Here is a 27,717-nt window from a genome sequence, read left to right as displayed (position 1 = left end):
TGCAAAGTGCAATTGCCTCACTCGAGAAACCATTCCTCACTCGCCTACGGTTTGTGAGTAAGTATTTCTCTCGAGTGAGTCAATTGCTCACTTTGCTCACTAGTTGCACAAATAACTATAGTCTATGATTCTGGCAAAGATTAATTATTTTATCTTCATAGAATATTTTAGTAACAAGTCTTAGACATAGGATATTTAAATAACTCTTATACATAATTAATTCTTATACTGTATATTATTGCTTGAATTAAATATTTTAACTTCTTATACAGGTATTTAAAACACATTATCAACTTTTGTAAAAAACCTTTTAAAATAATAAATGTTCTAAATAGTCTTCAAAGTCTTCATCTCTCGACCTTTCCTCCGTGGCTACTCCCTCTTTCCAAATGTTCCTCTCCTCTTCCGTCGTTGACCTTGTATTACTGTCAGATTCAGTCTGAAGATTGGCTGCTTCTTCTGTTCTAGCAACCTTTGCCGGGATTTCAGATGCATGTGCAGTTGTAGAACAACTTGTTCTTTTCTTTAACTTGCATTTTATTTCTTTTTTCTTGCTTTTGTAATTCAACTTGTAGGAGCATTCAGGACACAGACCTTAAATATAAACAATATTAGGTCACACAACACTATTAGGAGTAGCACAATAAGCAGTATTGTACTACTGTAGGATTGGCCTGTCGAAGAATTTTAGAGTCATTGAATAATACACTGATTAAACCTGTTGCACAGTGCACAGTTTACTTATCTCGTTGATATTATAAGTATGTATTGATTGACGCTTTCATTCTAGTTGACTGGATTCAAATTTGTTCACATCTTTAAAGATGAATGACACCGGCAACAAGTTTTTTTCATTAAAGCCCTTTAAATATAACAATATTCATTACTAACCTAGTTGAAAATTGAACATCAATTGAAAATTAATTGATAATGTGAAAATGAATGTTCCATAAAAAATAAATATAAATATTTAATTTGCGTCAAAGAAGATATATTAATCCCTATGAGATGGCAATGTTATCAGCGAGTAACTAAGCTAGTTCATCAGTTGCAGTGCAGTGGTGTTTACTGTCAATTAGTAGTGTTAAATAGTTTTTAGAAAATCTATGCTTGATTACTCAAGGACGATAGTTTGTTATAATTACATTTTAAATATGAAGCGACCTTGACGTGGTTATGTTATTAAGAATAATACCCACACCTCAATTGAATAACTTAACAGCTTAAATGTACTTATAACCTATGGCTTATTCCTAATGCATTTTAGGGGGTTATTACACTGGATTTGTCATATTAGTATTAGTATGGGAAAAATTGATTATTTATACAAAGCAAAATTGACAGCTTATCTTTATATGAAGGGTATTTTTTTTATTTTTTTTTTTTGCTTAAATAGCGAAATATGACAAAAGTATTATTTATCACCCAGGTGTGAGTGTTTTTTTTCAACTCTTGCTCATTTTTGTTTTTGACTTTGTTAAGCTTGAGCTTGTGTCAAAAAGAGTTAATTTACACCCTTGTGATTAAAAGTATACTACTATATAAGATACGGATCTGCAATTTTTTTTTACCTATCTTCTATATTAGGATGATAGAATTTTTCATTGACTGTGTCACACTTTATCACCAAGATTCATTGATCTTTTTATGCAGGTATTATACCATAGGGACAAATATTTGTTAATATGTATATTTGTTAATATATGTACATAGCAATTTTTATAAACATTAAATAAATTGTCCATACCTATCCTTAATATAAATTTCACTGCATTAATTGCTACATAAATTAGTAAACAAAAAGAAAAGTAAAAACAGTAACAAATAGTTTGTTTTAAAACAGCTGTAAAACATTCATTTGGAAAAAGAACATTTGTCACCTGTAGAATGAATTTAAAAAGTAAACACTCTACTGCTGTAAGCTAGTGATGTAATTTTTCTATGTTTATTGTCCATACCGTTATCCGTTCCAATATCCATGATAATTACCCACCCTCATTGAATATATGTACATTGTAATTTCCCATATTCATTTATTCAAACGATAAGATGCAGCATTTAGTTGAAATAAAAGTGATATTTTACCTACATCAGCACATCCAAAAGTAACTGCACATGAACACATGCCAAAGTAATTTTAGATTTTACAAAAGGATAGTAATTCTAATGCTACTTGCAGTATCCTAGGTCTATGATAACATTGTGTTTAATCTATGTCACCCATCTGTTTATCTCTGGATATAACGCCAGGGGTTTGTGAACAATTTAAAACAGTGTTTCCTTATCATCCTTGATCTCCTTGTTTGATAACATCAATATTTCCAGGCCTAATGCAAACAAAGTTTAAGAAGTCAAACATTTATTGTTAACAAAAAGCAGCCAAGAGGAATTAAAATGTAAACACTGTTATTTATATTTTCCTAATCTGTATATTTATTTAATTGATCTGTCGTCATCTTACCGAATAAATGAACGTATCAATGATTATAGTATTACACATAGTATGAATAAGTCAAGCCTACACCCCTACAAGTATGTCATTTCATTTTTATCCAAATGCTGAATTTGTGTCAAAAACTCTGAATGTTTACAGCTGTTACGTTAAGCATATGGTATTATACCACAAGCTAGTCTAGAATGTTAGCGTCGGCTGCTAGACTTTTTACTTTTTACACATTTTAGTACTTTGTTGGAATTACGGCGCGGGAAGGACCGGCTAGAAGGAGAGAAGATACATCAACTTTCAAAAATGTATTCCAAGGTCCACGTGACATGTGGTAATCCTTGGAATACCATGTGGAATACCAATGTTCTTACATAAATGTTCTTACAATGTAAGACGACCACCAATGAAAGACCTCTACAGACCAAAATCCTCTTATGGTTTCAGTGGCCACTGGGGTAAAATAAGGTACTCTTTAAGTGAAAGTTTGCATTATGTGATATGTAGCTACTGTACTTTAAGGCTGTGCGTCTAATAATGTGAGCATTTGATTTATTTTTATTTTGATGTTATATTTTTAGTTGGGCCTTTAGAATGAGTTGTCAGCAATAAAAAAAATTTTTGGAGTTTTGGTTTAGGAAAAATTGAAGGTCAAATGTCGGATTTTTAGCCATAAAGGTACACAACACAAATCTCAAAAACGGGAAATGCGAAAATTATTAAAAATATATTTTATACTGCACTAGTGACAACAAAAACCTTGACATAATAAAAAAAAATAAAATACAAAAATTTTTTTTAACCCACAATTGAAAGATATTTTTACATGGAAATCCCTAACTTATCATTTTGAAAAATACCTTAATATGTAGGGGCTTTTATGTTTTAACCGTTTAGCATATTATTTGTGTGTATCCGTTTATTATAAGGCCATAGTGTATGTACTTTTGAAGCGATGTAAAACGGTCGGAAAACCTGGCGTGCACACTAGAACAGCTTTATAGACGCCGAATCAGTATATGGTTATGTGATCTGTTTACGTCTTAAAATTTCGATTTATTTTTTTTATTGTTTTTATTGTTATTGTTTTTTCTTTTCTTTGTTTACACTAATTTATTTAGCAATTTGACACAGTGAAATTGATATAAAGGATAGGTGTGGACGATCCGTTTAATGATGTTAGGACACCAAAGTTATGTGCACCGTGAATTTTATTGGATATTGTCGTTTTATTTTAAGTAGTTTCTATTCAGACCTACTGGAAATGTGTATAGTGTGAGTAATTGTATTGTTGGGATAATAATTATGGAAGAGGCAGCTATGCAATGGAAGGAAGTATCGTTGACTAGGCCTATTACACTTCTCAATTCACTATTACTCTCACTACTGTAGGTTACTTATAATCAGTGTGCCAATGGGCCCGCAAATCTCACTTTAACGCTTTTTACATCGTCACAATTGCTGTTTTATTGTAAAATTATCCGATTAAAAATGCATATGATAGGTCTATGATCGGATAAAACATATTCGGTCACGCAACATTTGTTTACAAGATGATTTTTCACATTAAAAATGCAAAAAAAATTTTGTCTTTATACGTGTAAACTAGCTGTTCTGAATTTATTAACTGACTACTCGATTCTCGTACGTAGGACGGGCTAACACCTCGTATATTATAATTTATAATACCGGTATATATTATGTATAATATGAAATTATGAAATAATATTATTTATATTTTTATTATCTTAACAGAGTAGCACAATTGTTTTTAAATACAGATGAAACAACTAATTTTACTCACTTTAACTTTTTTCTCCTTTCATACAACTTTAAAAATGTATTTATATACTAATTTTATTGTACTTTATACACGTAAAAAAGTCATACAGTAAAATAGAATAATTCTACAACGTTAGTATCTTGTCAAACATCCCTAGGTTGATTATTGGTATTGGCGACTGAAGTAGGCCATTAGTGGCAGAATGAGACAAGTCAGCAGTGGCTAGGCAGGCAGGGACTAGGGAGGTTGGCCGGTACGGCGATGCAAAGCGAAAGCGATGGCGATGGTGTGGTGGTGAGTCAGAGTGCGAGAGAGAAGGAAGATACACACAGGCATGCAGCGCGCTTGCAACGGCGACCTCCACGCTGCCTAGCGGATTTAGTTTGCTACAGCGGTAGTGAATCAACTGTCAATCCCACTTCAAGGCTTTTCAAATCAACACAATCGCTGTTTTATTGTAAAATTATCAGATTTAAAATGCATATCATATAGGCCTAATAATCAGATGAAATAAATAGGTGGTCACGTCATATTTGATTACAATATGATTTTCTCTATTAAAACTGCCAGAAAAACTAGCTGTTTTGAGTTGGGTGAACATCAAATTGAGAGAGAATTTATGTCCCAGCCAAAAAAAAAAAACTTATGCAATATTAATTAAGTATAGATTATTGCGTCAAAATTGTGGGGGACTGGGAAGTCGTAGAATGACGGTAGAGGGCTCAAATTAAAGGTCTTGATCTCGTGACAGCGGGAAAAATGGTGAAATTTCCAAAATTTTAACACAAAATTATATATAAAGTAAAATGTTCTCCATATGAATATCATTAGAAGCCATTTACTGTTGTTTTTTGTTTACTTCAATACAGCTGATTGTGATTATCATTAAGCCAGTAAGCAATATTAAATTTGGATTACACATTTGCCAGTCAATTCTGCAATGTACTATATACTATATAAAACCAGGGATAACGTTACCTATAATAATTCTAATTCAGACTTTTTGTCACTTCTTAGAAAGTTGAAATCAATTGTTTTACTGTGCAATTTGCCAACTTGTGTATTTTAAAGAAAAGTTGTTAAGCGTGTTTGTTAGCGTTGATAAGTCGTAGAATCATAGGATCAACTTTAACCAGGTTGACCAGGTGTTGGTCAGGTTGAAGCAACAGGCAGTTGCTTCAAGCAAAAAAGTTTCAAATAATATAGCATAGCAAGCACGGTAGTAAAGGGAGCATCCATATATAACAGTAAAACCTGTAGAGGTAGCCAAATTTTGTTTTTTTTTAAACTAACCTAAACTATGCATGTCGAAGATGCTGATGAAAAGTAATTTCGTGATTGTTTTTGATAACTGGGTAATGGAAACATTACCAGTTGAAAAATAGTAAACAGGCGTTGATTAGGCCCTAATTGCTAATTTTTAATTTTGCTAACCATTAAATAAAAGGAGTATGAACTTAATAACTGGGTCGGGGTGCCAACTTAGTGGTTTTGACCAAGAGCTAAAGCTTATCTCAACACACCTTTATTTTGCCTTCTCATATTTTTGATGAAGACAATTCCAATATTTCAATCTTGGAAGTCTTTTCATCACTAACCAAAATACCAAAGTTACCTTAGTAAACCAATATTTATTCACAAACATGTTTGCTGCCTTTAGCAGGGTTAAACCTTTGTAATCATTGAAATTATTCATTTAAAATAACATCAAGCAACAAAAGCAAACAAAGACAAACAACAAATTGTTTTTTACACAAAAGATATGTTGTACTGGGATATCTATCCTGACCCATAGATAATTGGATTCTAAAGTTTGTTTTAATATTAGAATAATTTGATTTACATATGATCTTTTTAGGGACTTATGTCCCTACAAGCCACTAGTTTTTATTTAATTGTTTAATGTATAAATTACATACTTAATACAATTCATGAAAGGATTTTTCATATATTAATATTTAAAACAATATTTGAAAGCCGTTTTTTCAGGTCGCTAACGATCCCCAAGATGCCATAGAGAAACTTGAAGTAGTTTATGAAATTAAAAAAATAAACTTTTATGTTGTACAGTAGACTCCCTCTAGTTCGGCCACCTCGGGACCGGACCACTGGCCGGACTACAAAACGGCCAGACTAACCGGCTGTAGTGCATTTTAAATAAACAAATAACAGTATTGCGCAATTGTAATATGTTAAGTCATTAACCTTGGATCAGTAATAAAAACTGTAACATTTAAAATCACGTTTACTCAAGCAAAACAAAAATTACACAACACTGTACGTACAGCAATAAATCACGTAAAGAACAGAACAATATAAATATCTAGTACTGCAAACTACTGCTTCCCTAGTCAGCATAGGCTACTACTACATATTGTTTCAGAACTTAAGAATGTCGATAAAAACATAAGATAACTCATAAAACAGCATAAAATCATAGTAGGCCTACTTAGTCTTAAAGATAATAATGACAGTCGTAAAATATGATAAAGATAACAATGGATGACGAAAAACACCCCTTATACTTTCTTCTTTCTTCTTCTATTCTTTCTTTGGTTTCTCTTTATCCACAAATTCAACAAGTTGCCATGGTTACTAATCACCCAATCACAAACTGTTGTGAGATAGCAAGCACACAGCAGACATCAGTTGTGTAAAGAGCAAGAGCAGATGATTGTCAGTGCAAGCGGATAGCCTGACCTTGAAGCTAACAATGGCTATTTCTTTGCTTAATTTATTTTTGTCAAATAAACCGTGGTGTTTCAAAAACAAAAAGGGGGACCGCATAAAAAAATGGTCCGAAATATTTAATAATACACTGCATTTCAACATATTAGACAGAAGAAAAACTATTTATAAAATGTTGTTGGTATTTTTGAGGTTATGTAACATAGATTTACATAGGTAATATGCAGTGTTGGGGAAGCTACTTTTAAAATGTAGCTAGCTACAACTACTGCTACATTTCCAAAAAAGTAGCTTAGCTACAGCTACAGCTACAGTTCCGAAAAAGTAGCTAGCTACAACTACAGCTACAATGAAATGTAGCTACAGCTACAATTTTAGCTACTTTTCCAAATATGTTGCTTTTTATTCCACGCACATTAGGTAAATGTAAAATTAATTGAAACTAAATTTTTATTGAACAAACATTTAATCAAAAAATGTCAGTATTGTATCTACCATTACTAGGAAAACAAATTATTCCTAGATTGTATTTAATTTGTTGGCATTATAAACCTAAAATTACAACAACAGAACCAAATAGTTGGGTGTCCCATCATATTTAGTACTTATTTTTAAATATTGCATTATTTTTAAGCATCTTATATGTAAATTTTATTAAGTTCAAAGGACATACAACAAAACTATATTTTAAAACCCATTTTATTTCTTTAATATAGATTCATTTATAGATGTCTTATATCAACAATTAAGACCAATAAAACTGTAAAACGATTATTTAAAATACTTTTTGTGTTACAGAGCCTAGCCTACTGAAATTGGAGTTTATTGCCTTTATTTACTTTTAATGTTAAAACGACATTGCTATAACTTTTAACCATAGTGATAAGTTACTTGTTCTATGAATAACACTTTTCAATGTCAAGAAATCGTCCTTTATTGTCATTATGCATAGGGCAAATTGTGCTTCAACCTAATTGGTACAGAAAACAGTATTCAGCAACTTAAGTTATCCTGAAATCGGCTTTTGATTTAAACATGTTGAAATTTGTATAGTAAAAATAACATGTAGGCCTACTTGGCTATGTAACAAAGTTGGCTATAGTAGGCTTGTTCTTGCAAAGGACTAAACAGATATATTCCTAATAATTGAACTTGGAACTTGGTATTCGTCTTAAATCATAGCATAGCCTAGGAATAGTCCTATACAAGAGCTGTTAGCAGGAGTAAACTATGCTATTTTTTCAATCTAAGTTTCATGTCATATGGAGATTTTTTCGTTACAATTATCATGTAGTCTAGGCATATCTTAATTCTCATCAGGTAATTTCCTCTTTGTTAATTTAGTAAACCTTTGAAAAATCTTCGTAATCTAACCAAGGAAGGGCTTGTGATGATGAACCACAATCAACAGCTGAAGCTCAAGCTAGACCAGCTTTCTCATTATTTTTAGGTTTAGTGTTGGTTTCCATTAAAACCCAAGTTGAAACACTATCGATATAATAAAGAAACTAAATTGATTACTAATTTCCCTGTCAATCACTTGCAAGCATTCAATAGCTTCTCTTGTCACCGGTAACGTTTAAACGTCGTCTGCAACTAGCGATTAGCGATTTTATTTTATCTGACAGTAATCATAGAGTAGTAAATTAAGGAAATGAGAGCCAAAAATGTGGATAACACTCATTTAATGGCCTCCATGTCCACACAACGTTGTAATAGGGAATGAAACGGCTGCAACCAGCTGTATGAAGCCAAGAAAGTAGGCCTAATTTTTGTTTAAATCTCAGTTTGAAAGAGGTTGTTTCACGTAAGGTTGAGGTTATGATAAAAATCACTATCTCAAACAATGTTAATGTAGCGAGAAAAGTAGCTAAAATTCCGCTACAACTACGTTAAAAATGTAGCTAGCTACAGCTAAAGCTACAAAATCTTAAAAGTAGCGTAGCTACAGCTAACGCTACAAAAAAAGTAGCGCGCTACTTCCCAACACTGGTAATATGCAACAATTCAACCATAGAAGCACCCGGCAACTAAACTGACATGAATTGTTTACTTCAATGGCAGGAAACTAAACATTCAAGTTGAATCCTGTCGAAGGTCAATCGCCCGTGCGGCCGATCCAACCGAAGCCGAACTAGAGGGAGTCTACTGTAGCCTACAAAAATTGTTCTGTGTCATTATTAACCCCTATTATGTGTTTTACAATTAAATGATCACCTTAAAACAAAATTTTAACATGTAAACGTAAGTCCCCCTGTAAAACGCCAAGTATGAATGGCAATTTGAATTTGCCGCTATAATCACCGCTACCGCTCCTAGACTCCCGCTAGAGCCATCAGTGTCGCCCAACGATGTAAAAGAACTCCTGGATTGCGCTCTCAGTAGCAACTATTGGGCTTTTTTCCGTCTAGCTCCCCCACCTCTACTGGCAGTAGCCGACGTAGCCCATACTCTCACCATTTTTTAAAACGCACCTTTTTAAGTTGCCTACTGTTGAAATTATTTATAGATATGAAATATTGCTTATGTATGCCAAACTCTTTTAACTATTCTAAACTTGATGTCTTGCAGAAAATAGCACATTTGAACTCTTTGAAACCCGACTACATTTGTCGAGTTTTTACCGCAGATGTTTGACGTTAACGTGATAGGCCTACTTTTTTCTTTCACTTTTTTGTGACCTATTTTGTAAGATACATTGTCATTACACATTGAAAGAAAAAAATTTTGAGTTACGTCAAACATAGGTCTGCGGCAACAACTTAGCAAAATTATTCTATTCAGAAATGTTATGTACTATTTTCTCGTTTTATAAAATAGGTTTTAAATAAAAATGTGCGTTTTATAATGGTGAGTGTATGGGCTGCGTCGGCTTCTGCCAGTAGATGGTGGGGGAAGCTATACCGCGGGGCCAACACTGAGCCAGCGACATATAGATAGAGTGGACTATGCAGAGTTTGTCCGGATTTCATTTTCCATTTGATCGCCAAATAATATCGATTGAGCTAAGTTGTTATGAGTGTTGTTGTTATGTTTATTGTCTGTCAGGTCGCTAACGTCTATAAACTTATTACCTATTTATGGTAATAAAAATGTAATAACGGGAATGTCACCCGTTAGCACGACAGGCCTGTTCGGTTTTTGTAAATATTTTAAATGTATCTTAATGTTTGTATGTGTTACGTGTTTAATCTTCAACGACGCTACTTCAGCCGAGTTTGTGTTTTTGTAGTCTGACGATGGCATTGTAATGCCGAAACGGCCGTAACGTAGTTACACCACAAGAATTTGAGCTGCAGTGACGAAGGTAAAGCCTATTTTAGTTATTATACAGCTCAGGGGCTAAAACATGGATTTTAATTGTCTTTATAGTTGATAAGACAAATATTCGTAAAAAATTAGAAAAACTTATATTTAAGCTCTACTAAGGATAGCAATGTATAATGTAACACCATTGACTACTTTTTTTATTATTGGGTCAATAAAGTATGTATATTAACAAAATAATCTTTTATTTTTAGCGAATTTCCCTATAGGGAAGTAGCTATTACCGTAGGTCTCATGGTAAGACCTAAGCCCGGGACCGATTTACTTTTTCATTTTGATGTCCCCAGAGGCCAAAAACACCATTCGTTCAAATTTTTATATATCTATATATAGAGATATATATATATATATATATGTGTCCATCCGCACGATAACTTGAGTAATTTTTGTCCGATTTTGATAAAATTTGGTTTGAAGGTGTAAGGCGGGATAAACTTGAATGAGTTCGCGAACCAGCATGATCGGACTATGGGAACGGGGGTTTATGGGGGGTTTTATGGGGTAAAAATAGGTTTTTCCCATTTTTGACCCTAAAAACACAAAATTTCACAATTTCTTTTTAAACCATTTTGTAGAGCTTAAAAAAACAAATAATTTAGTATATTGAAGCGTTATTATGCGCCTAATTGTTACGGAGAAAATTCAAAAAAATTGTAATTTTAAAATTCCCATGTTATTCTTATGGAGAATAAGTCAACTGTTGTACTTTGCTTGTTTATGAACATATTTTGATCGATTTTGGAAAATACTTTTATTTCATACTAAACTGTTATCATTTTATAAAAACAATCTTTTTTACCCTCCCTGTTGCAGCAAACCTAAGTACTCGTTAAACTAATTCTATTTAAATAGGAAATAAATGTGCTATTTTTATGGAGGCATTTTAGTGTAAATCCAATCAGGTTAGTGGAAATTCGCTTAGTCTGCAGGTTTGCTGCGGCGGGGGTATTTCTATTTTCATTTCTTTCTCAATTTGATATTCACCCTTATATTCAGTTTTAATCGACCATCACATAAGATCAATAGATGGAGCACGCCTATCTAACTAACATTCAAGCAGGTTAAACCAGGAGCGCCATCTTACTTTAGGATGAAAACGGCACGAAAACTCAAATGTTTCGCTTCAAAATAACTTGACATTTAGCCTACTTAGACAAAAGGTAAATCGTTGAAACTTCGTATGAGAGATGTCAATAAGTCTAGGACAATATTGGTTCTAATTAAAAGCTTAAGAGTTAATATTTTCTATTTCAAATCAAGTTGGTACTTTTAAACAAGTTTTAAAATATGACATAAAGAATTTTGTCGGCTGCTACTTTTTTATTTTTTGGTCAGGTAAGTTAAAAAACGGTGGATTTTGTAGCTAAAGAGTTGAATTTTTTGATCATATTTTTTAAAATTTTTAGCTGGTGTAGTTTGGGGGTAATTTAAATTGTACTATAGGGGCTACCCGCCGTGCCGCGTTGTGTCATGCGGGCAGATTCTGCCTACAACCTCACTTGTAATACAGTTTAGATACTCAAGTTTGGAGCTATACAGAAAAGTTACTAAACTCCTACAAACGTTACTAAAGAAAAACACAGAGTAAATATAAACATTCTTTGTTTTATTCTTTGTATTAATCTAAAAACTAATATTTTTTTAGCTCTTTCACAAAAATTAATATGACAGTCAGAATATAAAGAGAGTTTCAGAAACTATCTTGTGACTTTGAAAATTCGTACATTGTAAACCAAACGCTAGAACTTTATTAAACTTTTATACGATATAGATACATATATATTATAAATTAATTTGTAGCTTTTCAGAATTTTTCTTTCTACCAACAAGTTTTTGTTGTTAATTACGTAAACTAACCTAGAAAAAAATTTAAAGCGTATTTTGAAGGTCATTGTGTTAGTAATAGAAATATTTATAATACAAAGGCGTATTGTCACGGATATTATTGATATCAACTAACATTTAATTAGTTGCGCACGCTACTAAGGCTTATCACAGCCGGCATCTTGGTGAAGATTAGTGAAAAATACTGGCTTCACGTCGCGGCCAATGTGCTCCATCTATTGGTCTTATGTGGTCGTTGGTTTTAATCAACTACGGTACTTGATTCCCGTAGGTAGGATGTTCCAACAGCTAGTTTTCATTGATTTGTTGAAAAAAATAATGTTTGCTTATAACTGTTTTGGGAGAAACAACAAACACTCATAAACATATAATTTCAAATGTTATCCCTCCAAGATAAACGACTATCATTAGACTATACCCTTGTATTGTAAGGCAATCTGAAATATCCATCAAAGCCTTAAAAACCTATGTGTTTTCTGTATAATTACTAAGTTAAAGACCATTGTTGAACCAAATTTGTTTTATTTTAGTACTTACGCAGCTTTACAAGTGCATTTTTCTTAGCTCCTTCTTCCAAATAAGCAAAGTTGACCTCCCAGGTTCGTAAACCCTCGTTTTCTTTACACCTCTTCTCTCCACAAACAAACTGACCCTTTCCTGACACCAGCTCTGGCTCGGTCTGCCATCTCATCGCCACCTGTTTAACTCTCAGAATCAACTTTGAAAAATGTATCATTAAGATAAATTAATTAGTTCTAATATTTTGAGAACTAAAAACTAAATAAGCTATTGGAGTGGGAAAAAGCACACAAAAAAATGCCCCTGCTGCAGCAAACCTGCAGGCTAAGCGAATTTCCATTTAAACCTGGCTGGATTGTCAATGTAATATTCCCTTAAAATTATCACATTTTTATTTACATAGGATTAATTTTAATGAGTACTTAGTTTTCATTTTACTAGTTGTAACACTAACTATAGACTAACAGGGTTGTTAGTCTGTATTAGCTCTTAGCATTGACTATTGGATACTGAAGGAGACATCCCATTTATAGAACACCTGTCGCCAATTTTTTACTAAAAAAGAACATAGTTATGTGAGCCAGTCACAAAATGCGCTAGGGTTTAAAATTCCATTCTCCACCTTATTTATTGTTGCTAACCAAGTTGATGGGTCACAACAGTTGATAGAGCTCACCATAAGTAATACCATTAGTTTGACTTTGATCAAAAGTCTGTGTACTCGACAGAAATTTAGTGATCTAGATCGGCACAATCTATGCAAGGCTCATATCAACTATGACAATTTTAATTAACAGGGTGTCTGCCAGATTTCTCCATTAGAATTCCCAACTTTTTCACAACTTTTCATTACCATTTTTTTTCTATCCCGACCAAAAACTATGTTCATTCTCCATGTTAAACATATGTTGCGGTCACGGCACCATCGTCAATATGTTCCACGGTCACGGCACCTTTGACAACATGTCCTGTCATAACGGTACCATCGTCAACATCTTCCGCAGTCACAGCACCACATCAACATGGGTCACGGCACCTTTGTCAACATGTCACCCGGTCACGGCACCATCGTGAACATCTTCCGCACATGTCTCGCGGTCACGGCACCTTCCGTCATGATCGGGAGTAACAAAATCCCAACAATTTTCTGAAGTTTTGGGACCCGTTTATCTGTAATTTTAAGGGGTTAGACTATTTTAGACTATTCCCGAAATTTATTACTTTTTCACAACTTATCCCAATCGTTTAAAATTCCCGACAATTTCCCAAATTTCCCAGAATTCCCAACTGGTAGACACCCTGATTCAAAAACTGGCGACAGCTTTAAAATGGGAATGGGATGTCTAGTTGTACTTTGTAGTCAAAGCTCATAGGCTGCTACAAAATAAAAAAATTCAAAAAGGTAAAAAAGTATTTTTTAATTGAAATGTTAATAGCATAGTATGAAACAAACAAATTTACCAAATTGATTGATTGATTGAATGATTTACTGAAACTACACCAGTTTTCTTTTTCTCCACAAGAATAAATGGGAATTTTAATATAAACTTTTTGGAATTTTCTCCGTAACCGTCAGGCATGCAAAAATTCTTCCATATATTACATAAATTATTTTTTTTCAAGCTTTACAAAATGGTTTAGGAAGAAAATGCAATTTTTTCTGGTTTTTTTTTTTTTGTTCAATAATGGTAAAACCAATTTTACCCCGTAAACCCCTGTTCCCATAGTCCGATCATACTGGTTCGTGAACTTGTTCGAATAAACATAGATTTACATGTTTGTTCCAAATTTAATCAAAATACGATAATTTTTGCTTGAATGTGTATGAATTTGAACAATTGGTATTTTTGGCCTCTGGGGACCTCAAAGCAAAAAAGTAAATTGGCCCCGGTCCCAGGTCTTACCATGAGACCTAAGGTAATAAATAGCTTAACTCCTATATGGAAAATTCGCTAAAACCAGTTTTTACATTGAATAATGGGATAATTTTACAAGGCTTGTCCATAAAAATAACATAGCCTATGTTTGGAATATAGGTAATGTTCTGAAAGTAGGATTTTCAATCATAATCTAAATCTTATCTTGTAAAAATCAGTTATTTATTGAAAATGTGTATGGTTACTCCTTGCAGGAAGACCAAGGACCAAGGAGGGTTGTGATACAGTCACCTAAAACTAGAAAATTAGGCCTAAATTTATATTTTCCATTTCACAGGAATAATTTCTCTTTTTCTAGAAATTTTGGTTGTGTGCATAAAAGCCTGCAACAACCCTGGATGGTCACAAACATTTCCTATAAGTTGTGGAAACTTAAATTAATTGTAAGCGTACGATACTCATGAAATATAATGGACAATAATACATTTTCAAACAGAAACAACCCTGAAGAGAAATAATTGAATTCCGTGAAAAAATATTGCGCCCAGGTAATGTGTTGACAATTAATTGCTTCACCGTATGTGTTGGTGTTATTAACCGAACCACACTTGGCAGTGTTGATCTAAATCAGAAATGTATCTAAATATGTCAAAATCTTGTTTAGTCCTGATAGAAGATTTACTAATTGTTATTAATGAGAGAACAAAACATTTACTTGAAAATCTACAAATGTCAGGGTGATCAACTCAAGGAGGCCACCATTGGGATATCGGAAACAGTAAGAGAAAACAGTAAGAGAAAACAGTATTAAAGAAAACTTTTAATCAGGGATATTCCTTTATTTTTTTGTGGCAGTTAAAAATGAATTTAGTTCTAGAGTGAAAATGCAAAGAGTAAATAAATCATAAAATTGCATCTACATTTTAAGTAAAAGTTTTCTCTAATTCTTACTGTTGCCGATATCCCAATGGTGGCCTCCTTGAGTTGATCAGCCTGTATAGAAGTCAAACCAACACTCTTAACATGCCTAAATCTAAGAGATTAACCAAGAACCAGAAGTTTACTAAAAAAAGTCATTAGGCCTACATTGTTAAATATTTTCCATATTTCACTTACTTTATTTTCCTTAAACCTACTTAAGTCACATATGCAGTATTCTTTGTAAAGTTTGTCGTAATATTTTCTTGCAAGCCTTTTCTCCCATGTATTAGGTTCTTCATCGTCATCCCATAAAAATTTGTGGTTTTCCCTGATAACATCAATGTCCCTTTTGTCCCTAGACCTAAAACCAAGTGCATTAAACAGCAAGTTTTATAAATACTATAACAAAAATTGACAACCTCCCAGGTTTGTAAACCCTGAAATCATATTAAGTATGGATCATCATATAAAGCAATTAAATAGGTAGGCCTACTCTAAATATATGATACTTTTAAAGAGTAAATAATGGTTCCTTTCAGGTACCAGGAAATTATAATCATGTATGACAGCTAATTTGCAGAATGTATCTGGTTCAGAATCTAGTTAACTCTATAATTGTTAAAAACTCTGGGGGGTTTCAGGGGCCCTATCCCAGTAAGCAGGAGTGGGGACTTTGGTGGAGACTTGGTTTTAAGATGGTAGTTGATGTATCATAGGTATACATACCCCATACCAGGTAACCGATAGCCGAACTCAGTTAGTTAGCCAATCCAGTCTGGGCAGTCTCAAAAGTGGCGTCACTTGATAAAGTTTGTGCAGTTACAAAAATGTAAGTTTAATTACAATGAACCTACATCATAGTCAACCTTCAAGTACCTATACATCAGTGGTGACGAGAAAATGCGTTTTAAAACAGATTAGTTAAGTGATTGTGTCAATAACTGCAAGTTTAAAAAAAAGTGAAAGCTGCCGATCGCCGGTCGGTGAGCCATTGTCGTCCATTTTGTCAGCGCCTGTCTGTGTTTTATAATTTAGTCGATAATCAATTTAAAATGTCTAAAGCACCAGTTTTTGTCCTGGAAGTGAAAGATTTTTCATTGTACATCGAAAGATTGTATTTCAAAATAGAAAGAATTGATAATGACATTAAAAAAAAGTTGATCTGTGTGTTAATTTTCAGCCTAGTATTTATGCAGAACTCAAGTCTTTATTAAGTCCTATTGAATTCAAGAAAGCAACATATAGTCAGTGTACTGAAGCAATAGCAAAAAAATACATTTAAGTCAAAATACCCCCGCCGCAGCAAACCTGCAGACTAAGCGAATTTCAATTTGTCTGATTACATTATTACTCAAATATTTCCATGAATAAGACATATTTATTCCCAATTTAAAAAACATTAGATTTAACGAGTGCTTAGGTTTGCTGCAACGGGGAAGGTAAAACGTGTTTTTTGACCATATGTCAATAGTATAGGATGAGATAAATAAATTTGCCAAATTTTATCAACATATATCCATAAAAAAGTAAACTACAACAGTTTTCACTTTCTCCATAAGAATAACATGGGAATTTTAAATTATACTATTTTTGAATTTTCTCCGTGACCGTTAGGCATACAACAAGGCTTCAATATACTAAATTATTTCTTTTTTTGAGCTCTACAAAATGGTTTGAAAAGAAATTGGAAATTTTTTTGTTTTTAGGGTCAAAAATGCGAAAAACCCATTTTTACCCCATAAAACCCCCCATAAACCCCCGATCCCATGGTCCGATTACGCTGGTTCGCGAACTCGTACTATATGTTCAATGGTCACCAAAGGAAGCGTGAATAATTTCATATGAAATTTTATGAGCTGATGTTACCTGAGAAAGATGGCGGAATTGCCGCGATGCTATTGGTGAAGTTTGCGCTAGCTCCGCCCCCCCGGCTATTGCCAGAATAGGCGGAATAGGCCTACTCATTAAATAGATTGGATTTGAAAGACAGTACTGTATTGAATAGCTGTAAGAATAGCAGATTTAGCATTAAATCTAAACCGTACAAAAGAATTGGCAGAAATTGAAACAAAAATATTCTTAAAACCTTAAAAGTAATGGAGAAGACATGGATACATACATTGAGAAGAATAGCAGTGACCCAGAAGTTGCATATGCTCACTGTATTTCAGCGGATTTTGATGACCAAAAGAACACATGAGTCAAGGAGTTGCCACAGTATTTAGAGACAAGTTTGGAAGACCAAGTAAAAAAGACTTTTGTTCAAGAAATTTGACTTATCAGAAAACTGTACAGTGTAACCTTCACCTTTATTTTTTAATGGTTATGCCTTCTTAACTTAGGCCTACTTTAAATTTTACATTATACCTTTTTTAAATTATCATAAATAATAGAGCTAGGGCAGTTGCATGAGTTTCTTTTTATCAGGGAAGTCCCATCTTTAATTTCAAAGATGTAAAGACTTATGGGTTTGTGTGAAGCTAGTGAACCTAGGCAGAGTCAATGAAAACACCTGTTTACAAAAAATATTTTATTTTATATAAAAACTACTTATATACATACATGAAAGATAATGTCCACTATAAAATACCCTTAGGCCTACACCCTAGCATCATCAAGATAGTTATATTTTACTTAATTTGTCCTTGGCCTAGGCTAGTAAGTTACTGTTCTTTAATTATTGATTTTCAGTACCATCTATGACTGAACTAAGCCCTTTGTAAAAGTATTTAATGATAAAAAAAGTTTATTATGATGACTCTAGAATTCGTTAAGTTATATTGAAGATGTTAAATCACTAGGTTTGGGTACTTATCCGCTTTTTAGTGTTGAAGTTCTCATGGCGTATTCATGGCATACATTGGCCTAAGTTAGTCCTACGAGTTCAGCCTAATAGGATAATTTCACATCACTAATTATACGTTAACACATTTTTATAGGCTGACTCGTTCATATTAAAATTTCTTGATGTTCCTGCATCTTGTATTTGTATGTACGAAGTACGATGCTATCTTTTTGATTCTCAATTATTCATAGAGACCAATAGACCAGCTCCGGTCTTCTTTCATGAAAGGTTACTTCAGCAATGACCGAGTCTACCGTTACAATTCACTACTCGCCATCCAAAATTTAATTCTTTAAGTTGTTGTTACAAATTTTGCAACATAGCTAGAGAAAAATCTAAAAGTCATTCTATTTTAATTTGGCTTTTATCGACCCCTGTAATTTTTGAGATATTTGCTTTAATAACTTTAACTATTTCCCACTTCTTCCATCTTTTTCGCGCCATAACCGCAAAATTAAAAACCATTCCTACACTTTTTTATAGTTTTTCATGAAATTAAATTATTTTCCCTATTATTTTATTTGGTGACATATGTTGTATATGAATGTAAATAAAACAGTGCTTGTTCTCCTATCCCAAAAGTGTGTTCATTTTTTTCTCCCTCTTATAATCTCCATTTAATTTCATTCTCTACAAATCATTCATTGGTCCTAATCGAGCCTGGATTTTGAATTTCAGTCTTTGGATTCAATTTTCAGAACACTTTCAAGCTATCCAAATATCTTTATTTTATCATTCAATCTCTTTATGTTTCTCCCCACTCTCATAGTGTCACGAACTCTATCTAATTCTTAGTAAAGTTTCACTCCATCTGTTTTGTCCAATATGGCTACCAGATCAATTTCACTCTCAAACTTTAACAAATCAACCCTTCTCATCCAAAATTCTTTTGAAAAGATTCTCAAATCTGTAGAAGAGCTTGAAACACTTTCCCCCTCAATCTTGTCAGTGATACAAATCAGAACTTTAAACAACTTCTCGAAACAGTTAGAAAAGAAACATGAAGCCTATGAAAATTACCTGGAAAGAGCCTTGGAACATATTTCAGAAGAATTAGATTTGGATGCAGTAAGTGACACTGAAGACAAACTGCGACTGCTATTCGTCGAAGCAAAGTCTCGCATTGAAGCCCTTCTCCAACAGCAGCCACAAGATGTTCCAGAAGAAAATAAAGATTCAACAAGAATTAGTGACATCTCAGCTTCATCATCTGCTCACGTAAGACTCCCAAAACTAGACCTCATCACGTTTGATGGTTCTCCTCTACAGTGGGTAAGTTTCATCAACTTATTTGACACAAGCATCCATCTGAATGAAAGCATTTCAAACGTCACTAAATTTCAATATCTTCTCAGCGTGCTCAAAAATGAACTACTAAATCTCGTAAAAGCTTTCAGTATCACTTCAGCCAATTACTCAATTGCCTATCAGCTCCTCAGAGACAGATACCACAACACCCGAAGGTTAACTACACTTCACCTAAACAAACTGATCGACCTACCGGACATTTCCTCTACCTCAAACAAATGTCTCAGAACGTTCCTCAACTTGTTTTATGAACACACAGAAGCACTTAAAGCTCTTGACTGTCGCATTACTTCTAACTCTAACCCTCTGTTGTCCACCATACTCTTACGAAAACTAGACAATGACCTTCTAAAACAACTAGAGGCTTTTAGAATTAATATAAAATGCGAAACAAATTCTCTACCAGAAGTAGTTGAAATAGTCAAGTTTCTTAATCAAGAGTGTAACCAAATGGAAGACGCTGTGTTACATACCAAGTTTGCTCAAAGTACGAACAACCACAATTCAAATTTTAAACCCAAATCTTTCACATCCAAGCCCTCTTTCATTCAAGCTCAGAAAGTTACAATGGTCTCTACTCCAACTCCATCAAATCAAGACAACTCAAAAAATCCTTTCTCATTTCCCTGCTTTGTCTGCTCATCAACTGGCCACAAGGTTTATGCTTGTCCTAGCTTTCTCTCTCTTTCTTCAAATGAACGTTTTAAAACCGTAAAGGACAACAACAGATGTGTCTCTTGCCTCGGAAAACATGATGTTAAGGCATGTAAGTCTAAAGCATCTTGCTTCAAATGCCACAAACGTCATCACACCTTACTTCATTTTGAACATGACAAGACATCTCAAGGTTCTACATCATCACAACCATCAACCACTCATGTTTTGAATGAAAAACCTACCGTATCTCTTTGCTCACAGGAAGCCAGTCCTGCTAATCAAATCCCTAAAACTGTAATTTTAGGCACAACACTGGTTAAAGTTACTGCTCAAAATAACGTTTCTCATGTGTTCAGAGCATTGATTGATAGTGGCAGCATGTGTGATTTTATTAGTGAAAAAGCTGCTCAACTACTGAATGCACCTCGTTTCAAATCCAACTTACAAGTAGTTGGTCTTTCTCAATCTTCAACTCTCACAAAGGGTATTGTGAACCTCACTGTTAACATACTGGCAGGAAAATTAGTTGCATCCAACCATGAAGTGCACATACTTGATAAAATATCTGTCAATCTCCCTAGATCTCAAATATCACAAAGAGTTCTATTGAAAGTAAAACCTTACCCCCTTGCTGATCCCTGCTTCCACTTATCAGGGCCCATTGACATGCTGATCGGAGCTTCTCTCTTCCCTCTTCTTTTAACGAATGAAAACTATTCTCTCGGCCCTAACATGCCTAACATGATGGGAACTCACTTTGGCTTTGTTGTTATGGGGAATGCACCTTGTTCAACCGATTCCCAGCCTGCCAACACTCCATCCATCTCTCTGCTCTCAACGGTTGACAACGAATTGCATAACTCTCTACAGAAATTTTGGAAATTAGAGTACAGAGAAATTAGAGAAATTAGAGTATCTGTACCCTCAAAGATATCGGTTGAAGAGCAACAGTGTGAAGATCTGTTTAAAGCTACCCACTCTAGGGACGAAAATGGCCGTTACTTAGTTCAGCTACCATTTAAAGAAAATCATCCACCTTTAGGATCTTCCAAACTCATCGCAGAACGACGTTTTCACTCACTTGAACGACGTTTTGCACTCTCCTGATTTGTATAAAGCTTACTCTGACAATATAAATGAACACATCTCTCAAGGTCATATGGTAAAACTACCTCATCTAGATATCAACTCTCCTCACTATTTCTTGCCACACCATGCAGTTGTGAAACCATCCAGTACCTCAACTAAACTCCGAATCGTTTATGATGCAAGCTGCAAAACCAGCTCTGGAATTTCCCTCAATGATTCTCTCATGACCGGCCCTAAATTACAGACCAACATTTGTGATATATTGCTACATTTCAGAACACACAATATCGTTTTCACTTGCGATATTCGCCAAATGTATCTTCAAATCTTAATCAAACCTTCCGATCAACTGTTCCAACTTGTCTTGTGGCGTGGCAATCCCTCTGAAGATATATCCACATACAAACTCACTCGAGTGACTTTTGGAGTAAATAGCTCACCCTACTTAGCGATTCGTACCCTCCACCAGTTAGCTGAAGACGAAGGTAAAGACTTCCCTGAAGCAGCAAATGTCTTGCGCACTCAGACTTACGTAGACGACATTGTAACTGGAGCAGACACGGTAGATGAAGCAAAGAACCTTCAAAATCAACTCATTCAACTACTCAACCGTGGCCACTTTGAACTTCGAAAATGGACTTCAAATTCTCCTGAGCTTCTTCAGTCTCTTCCAGACACTCATAAAGACTCTCCAGTCTTTCTTGAAAATACACCTGATCCCCATTTCTCAATTCTTGGCCTACACTGGTCTCCAGACTCGGACAATTTTTCATTTCATCTCAACCTACCGCCAAAAACACTAACTAAACGTCACGTTCTCAGTCTAGTCGCTAAAATATACGATCCTTGTGGATTTCTTAGCCCATGTACTATGACAGCTAAATGTTTTATTCAACTTCTCTGGACGACCGGTCTACAATGGGATGAACCTCTCACTCCAGAACTTAGTGCAATTTGGAGTAACTTTATCTCAGCGATACCAGCACTTGCAGACATTCAGATCCCTAGAGCATTGAAAATCTCTCCAAATTCTAGTGTTGAACTTCACGGCTTCTCAGACGCCTCTGAACGTGGGTTTTCAGCTGTTGTCTATGTACGATGTTCCCAACCCAACGGAGAAGTGACTACACGTATGGTTTTATCTAAAACTAGAGTCGCCCCTCTCAAGAAGGTGACTCTTCCACGATTAGAACTCTGCGCTGCCCACTTATTAGCTCAACTCGTAAACTTCTGTTGTTCTTCATTCAAACCCTTAATTTCACTCAACCAATGTTATTTGTGGTGTGATTCTTCAGTAACCTTGACATGGCTTCAAACTCCATCTTACAGGCTGAAAACATTCGTGGCTAACAGAGTCGCCCAAACACAAGAACTTGTCCCCTATCACTGTTGGCGTTACATCCCTAGCAAGGAAAACCCTGCTGATTGTGCTTCAAGAGGTATTCTAGCCACTGAGCTTGTGTCTCACCCCCTTAGGTGGTCAGGGCCTTCTTGGCTTTCTCTTCCCCCTTCAAACTGGCCTGATGTAACTTTTTCACCTACAGATATCTCAACATTAGATGAAGTAAAACACACTCCTCTAACCGTACTTGTGTCAACTACCACTGAATCTACGCTGACCAATCTTCTCATTAAATATTCTTCATGGGAACGACTTCTTAGGATTTTTGCTTACGCCCTTCGTTTCATACACAACTGTAAAGGTTCTGAAAAACGCCAAGGTTTCATCTCAACACAGGAACAGAAAGACACAAAATATCACATTTTTAAACTTGTACAAAAAGAAGTATTCACAGAAGAAATCAACTGCCTCAAACGGAAATCATTTTGCTCCACTCGCTTACAACGTCTTTCACCTTTCATTGACTCATTTGGATTATTGCGTGTTGGAGGACGTCTTTCTCAGACATCACTTCCTGAAGATGCTCGACATCCCATTATTCTGCCAAAAAAGCATCATGTGGTAAATCTCCTCATTGACCACTACCATATCTACAATCTTCATTCAGGCCCTCAGCATACTCAAGCATTACTTTACAAACATGTTTGGATACTGTCTGCCCGTTGTGCCATACGCTCTCGTATCCATAAATGTGTCAGATGTTTCAAAGTCAAACCTAGAAATGTGTGTCCTCTCATGGCTGATCTCCCTCAGTCTCGGGTAACTCCTGCTCGACCTTTCCTCCACACCGGCATAGATTATGCAGGGCCTTTTACTGTTAAAATCTTCAACCTCAAGGCAGTGAGACACATAAAGTCATACTTTTGTACTTTCATCTGCCTCGTCACGAAAGCTGTACATTTGGAAGTAGTAACAGACCTAACGACTGAATCTTTCATTGCTGCAATGACTCGATTTGTATCTCGCAGAGGACATTCTTCCGACATTTACTCGGATTGTGGGTCCAACTTCATTGGTGCTGACTCTACCCTACGCAAGATTGTTGAAAAATCTCTTTATTGTCAAGACTCCAAACGGAAGATTCAACGATTCTCTTCACTTAAAGGCATCAATTTTCATTTTAATCCACCAGCCGCTCCGCATCAAGGAGGATTGTGGGAATCGTCTGTAAAGAATGTGAAACATCATCTCCGTCGAGTAATGGGAAACTCAGTCTTAACACTCATTGAATTCATCACATTGTTGACCCAAATCGAAGCAATGCTCAATTCCCGACCACTGACACCTCTTTCAAATAATGATCCTTCGGATCTTGCAGCACTGACTCCCGGACACTTCCTGATTGGTGCACCCCTCACAGCAGTACCTGAACCTAATCTCCTGACAGTTCCTGAAAACCGTCTCAAGCAATGGCAGCTAGTTCAAGCATTTCATCAACGCATATGGCATAGATGGCACCTAGAATACTTAAACAACTTGCAACAACGTACCAAGTGGACTCGGAAATCAAAAAATCTTGAAGTGGGTGACCTTGTTCTGGTACATATGGACTCACCACCTCTCTCGTGGCCTCTCGCTCGAATTACAGCAGTTCATCCAGGGGCTGATGGGGTTGTGCGAGTGATAGACTTAAAAACATCAAGTGGCAACCTCAGAAGATCTGCCCACAAAGTGTTTCCCCTGCCAACTGTGGATTCGTGAACTGTTTCTATTGAATCCACTGGGGATTCAAGGCCCCCGGTATGTTCAGTAAACTTCCTTTATGTTTTCATGTTATCTTTCATAATCTTTGGCTCAATTAATTTCTTAAATATTTTGCTTTCAAACATATGTTCATGAAATTAAATTATTTTCCCTATTATTTTATTTGGTGACATATGTTGTATATGAATGTAAATAAAACAGTGCTTGTTCTCCTATCCCAAAAGTGTGTTCATTTTTTTCTCCCTCTTATAATCTCCATTTAATTTCATTCTCTACAAATCATTCACTAACTGAACATGATTTGAAACCAGATGAAATCACTAGGGTTAACATAAAAAATTATCAAATTAATGTATCGTTTTCAAGAAAAAATTCCTCTAAAGGCGGTGTCATGATTGAGTCCAAAATGGGTATTGAAGGGAAACAGGTGGATATTCCCGAATTTTTGTCAAATAGATTTATAGAAGAAAAACAGTTTGAGCTTTGTGCTTATAGTTTTGTTAAATGTAATTTTAGGTTTTTAATAGTTGGTGTCTATAGATCCCTTAGTTCAGATTATCAAACTTTTTTGGATAGATTAAGTATTTTTATTGACTTTTTTAACAAGAAATACACGCATATCATAATTGGAGGAGACATTAATATAGATGTTTTTAAAAATTATGATAAGCACAAATGCCTAAAATACGTTCTAAAAAGCCATAATATTAAATATTTGATCACTTTTCCAACAAGAATAACTGAAAATTCCAAAACAGCTATAGACAATTTTTTTATAAAAAATCAAGAAAATTATAACATTTCAATAGAAGGAATAGTATCTTGCTTGTCAGATCATGATGGACAAGTATTATCTTTCAATAATCTAAATTCAAATGACAATACCACAAATAAGATGTTAAAGCGGTACGTAAGTTTTCTCCAGAAAACATTGCCCATTTCTCAGACCTATTAAAAAATGAAACATGGTAAGAAGTATATTTTGCCCCAGTCGAAGAAAAGTATAGTATTTTCAATGAAATTTTCAGATATTACTTTGAACTAGCATTTCCAAAGAAATTGATAACTAAAAAGGATAAAAATTCAAATTGAATGTCAAATGAAATAAAAACTAAAAGACAAGAAATAATACAACTAACTAATGAATTCAGGCAAAGTAAAAACACAAAATTAAAACCAATACTAAAACAACAAAAAGTAGCATTTAGGAATCATATAAAAAAGGCTAAAACAACTTTTTATGAAGATCAAATATATAAATCATCAAATGTTCAAAAAACTGTTTGGAACATAATAAATTCAGAAGTTGGAAAGAATAATAGATCAATAAGAAAGTTTGTGTTAAATGATGGCTTAAATGATATAACTAATCCTAAGGATGTTTCAAATATGTTTAATAGGTATTTTACAAATGTTTTTAAGAATATAACTACTGTACGGTACTAGTAATCATATACATTTAAACAAAGAGTTAGAAAATAACTCATTCTTAAGTACATGTTTTAGACTCAATCCTGTAAATGAACATGAGGTGGAAAAAGTCATTAGCAGTTTGAAAAATAAGCTTTCAAGTGGCTATGATGAAGTGCCTACTACAGTATTAAAGGGAGCAAGCCAATACTTAACCAAAGTTTTATGTCACCTGATTAATTCTTCTTTCATTTCTGGTTTGTTTCCGGAACAACTTAAAATAGCCAAAATAATTCCAATCCATAAAAAAGATGATCCTAAAAATGTTTCTAATTATAGACCCGTAGCTCTGCTTCCTTCTGTTTCTAAAATATTTGAGAAAATAGTTTCTGTACAATTAACATCATATCTAGAGCAACACAACTTATTTGATGACTTACAGCACGGTTTCAGGTCAGGAAGATCTGTTATTAGTGCGGCAGTATCCTTCATAGAATCAGTAATAGAGTCAGTTGACGAGGGCAAACATACAACAGGTATATTTATGGACCTTTCAAGAGCATTTGACAGTGTTAATCATCTAATTTTAATAGAAAAATTAAAGAATATTGGCATTTCAAAAACATCTCTAAATTGGTTCAATACATTTCTGGTAAATAGGTATCAGTATGTAGAAGTAAAACATTTGTCACCGAATAACAAATCAACAAATACAGGCCTAGTTTCAGACCTGGAACTAGTAAAATATGGTGTCCCACAGGGATCAATATTAGGACCTTTGCTTTTTATAATATATCTCAAGGATATAAATAAGGTTCTGTCTTATAAGAACAACAGTCAGCTTTATCTGTACGCTGATTATTCCAATTTAAAAATAACATCAAACTCAATAGAACAAATGGAAATACAATCTTTTGAAGAGCTAGAAAATTTAAACGATTACTTAAAAAATCGTAATTTGTTACTAAATACACTAAAGCCGGGTTTTCCTAGGCGCGGAATCGGCGAGCGGAGAGAGGAACGCGGAGAGCGGACTCCACTTGTCTTAGGCAATTTAATGTTACTGTTTTCCTAGAAGCGGAGCGGAATGCCATGATAATTTCAATTCCGCTCTCCGCTTCCGCGCCTAGGAAAACCCAGTTTTAAAACTAACTTCATGCAATTTAAAACTGCACAAAATAAAAAAATGAGAATTTAATTATTATGTCAGATTTACAGATGATTGAGGAGAAGACAAGTACATGCTTCCTTGGTTTAACAGTGGATGCAAATTTAAATTGGAATGATCATGTAGGTAAGGTGTTATCAAAAGTTAACTCTGGTATATATGCTCTTAGGAAAATGTCGTTATACTATGGATCGGAGACATTACGTCACATCTATTTTTCATACATTCACTCACACATAAGTTTCGGATTGTGTCGTTTTGGAGCAACAGGGAAAATAAATTTGGACAGTATCTTGAAAGAACAAAAAAGAGCCATAAAAATAATTTTTAAACTAAATTATGATCAATCAGCGAAAGAGGAACACTTTGTAAATCTTAAAATTCCCACAGTTTATGGACAATACATCTATGACTGCATACTAATTTCTAAAAATGAGGCAGTAAGTTCTAAATCTTCCATATGCCACAAGTACAATACAAGGCATAAAAATGAAATTATCCCAAATCATCACAGATTAAAATTTTACGAGAAAAACCAACATATTCGGGAAAGAAATTCTTTATGCATTTACCAAAAAATATAAAGTCTGAAAAGAATATTGACAAATTTAAGAAGAAACTCAAAGAGTTCATAGTAAACAAACCAATATATTCATTAGATGAGTTTTTCCACCTTTGTTCACAAAAGAACTAAAAAGTATATTTCAGGACAAACTGTGTTAAAATAGATA

General features: G+C 34.3%; 1 protein-coding gene across 11 annotated transcripts in view; it reads right to left on the bottom strand.

The window, feature by feature from the left end:
* Nucleotides 1-222: 222 nt before the first annotated feature.
* LOC128985615 (protein FRA10AC1 homolog) overlaps nucleotides 223-27,717 on the bottom strand; it is a 44,359-nt gene continuing 16,864 nt past the window's right edge. For all 11 annotated transcript variants that reach the window (XM_054405725.1, XM_054408959.1, XM_054411213.1 and 8 more), the window contains 3 exons: nucleotides 15,599-15,764; nucleotides 12,624-12,783; nucleotides 223-594 (listed from right to left, as the gene is read on the bottom strand). In XM_054405725.1, the coding sequence (XP_054261700.1) occupies nucleotides 311-594; nucleotides 12,624-12,783; nucleotides 15,599-15,764 (610 nt within the window). In that variant the 3' untranslated portion in view covers nucleotides 223-310. The remainder of the gene's footprint in view (nucleotides 595-12,623; nucleotides 12,784-15,598; nucleotides 15,765-27,717) is intronic.

Source organism: Macrosteles quadrilineatus, unplaced genomic scaffold, assembly GCF_028750875.1.
Source record: "Macrosteles quadrilineatus isolate MER2022 unplaced genomic scaffold, UCM_ALF_1.0 Scaffold_1__1_contigs__length_201487025, whole genome shotgun sequence".
Classification (NCBI taxonomy): domain Eukaryota; kingdom Metazoa; phylum Arthropoda; class Insecta; order Hemiptera; family Cicadellidae; genus Macrosteles; species Macrosteles quadrilineatus.
The sequence above is the reverse complement of the archived record's forward strand: the minus strand, read 5'-3'. Positions and strand labels throughout refer to the sequence as shown.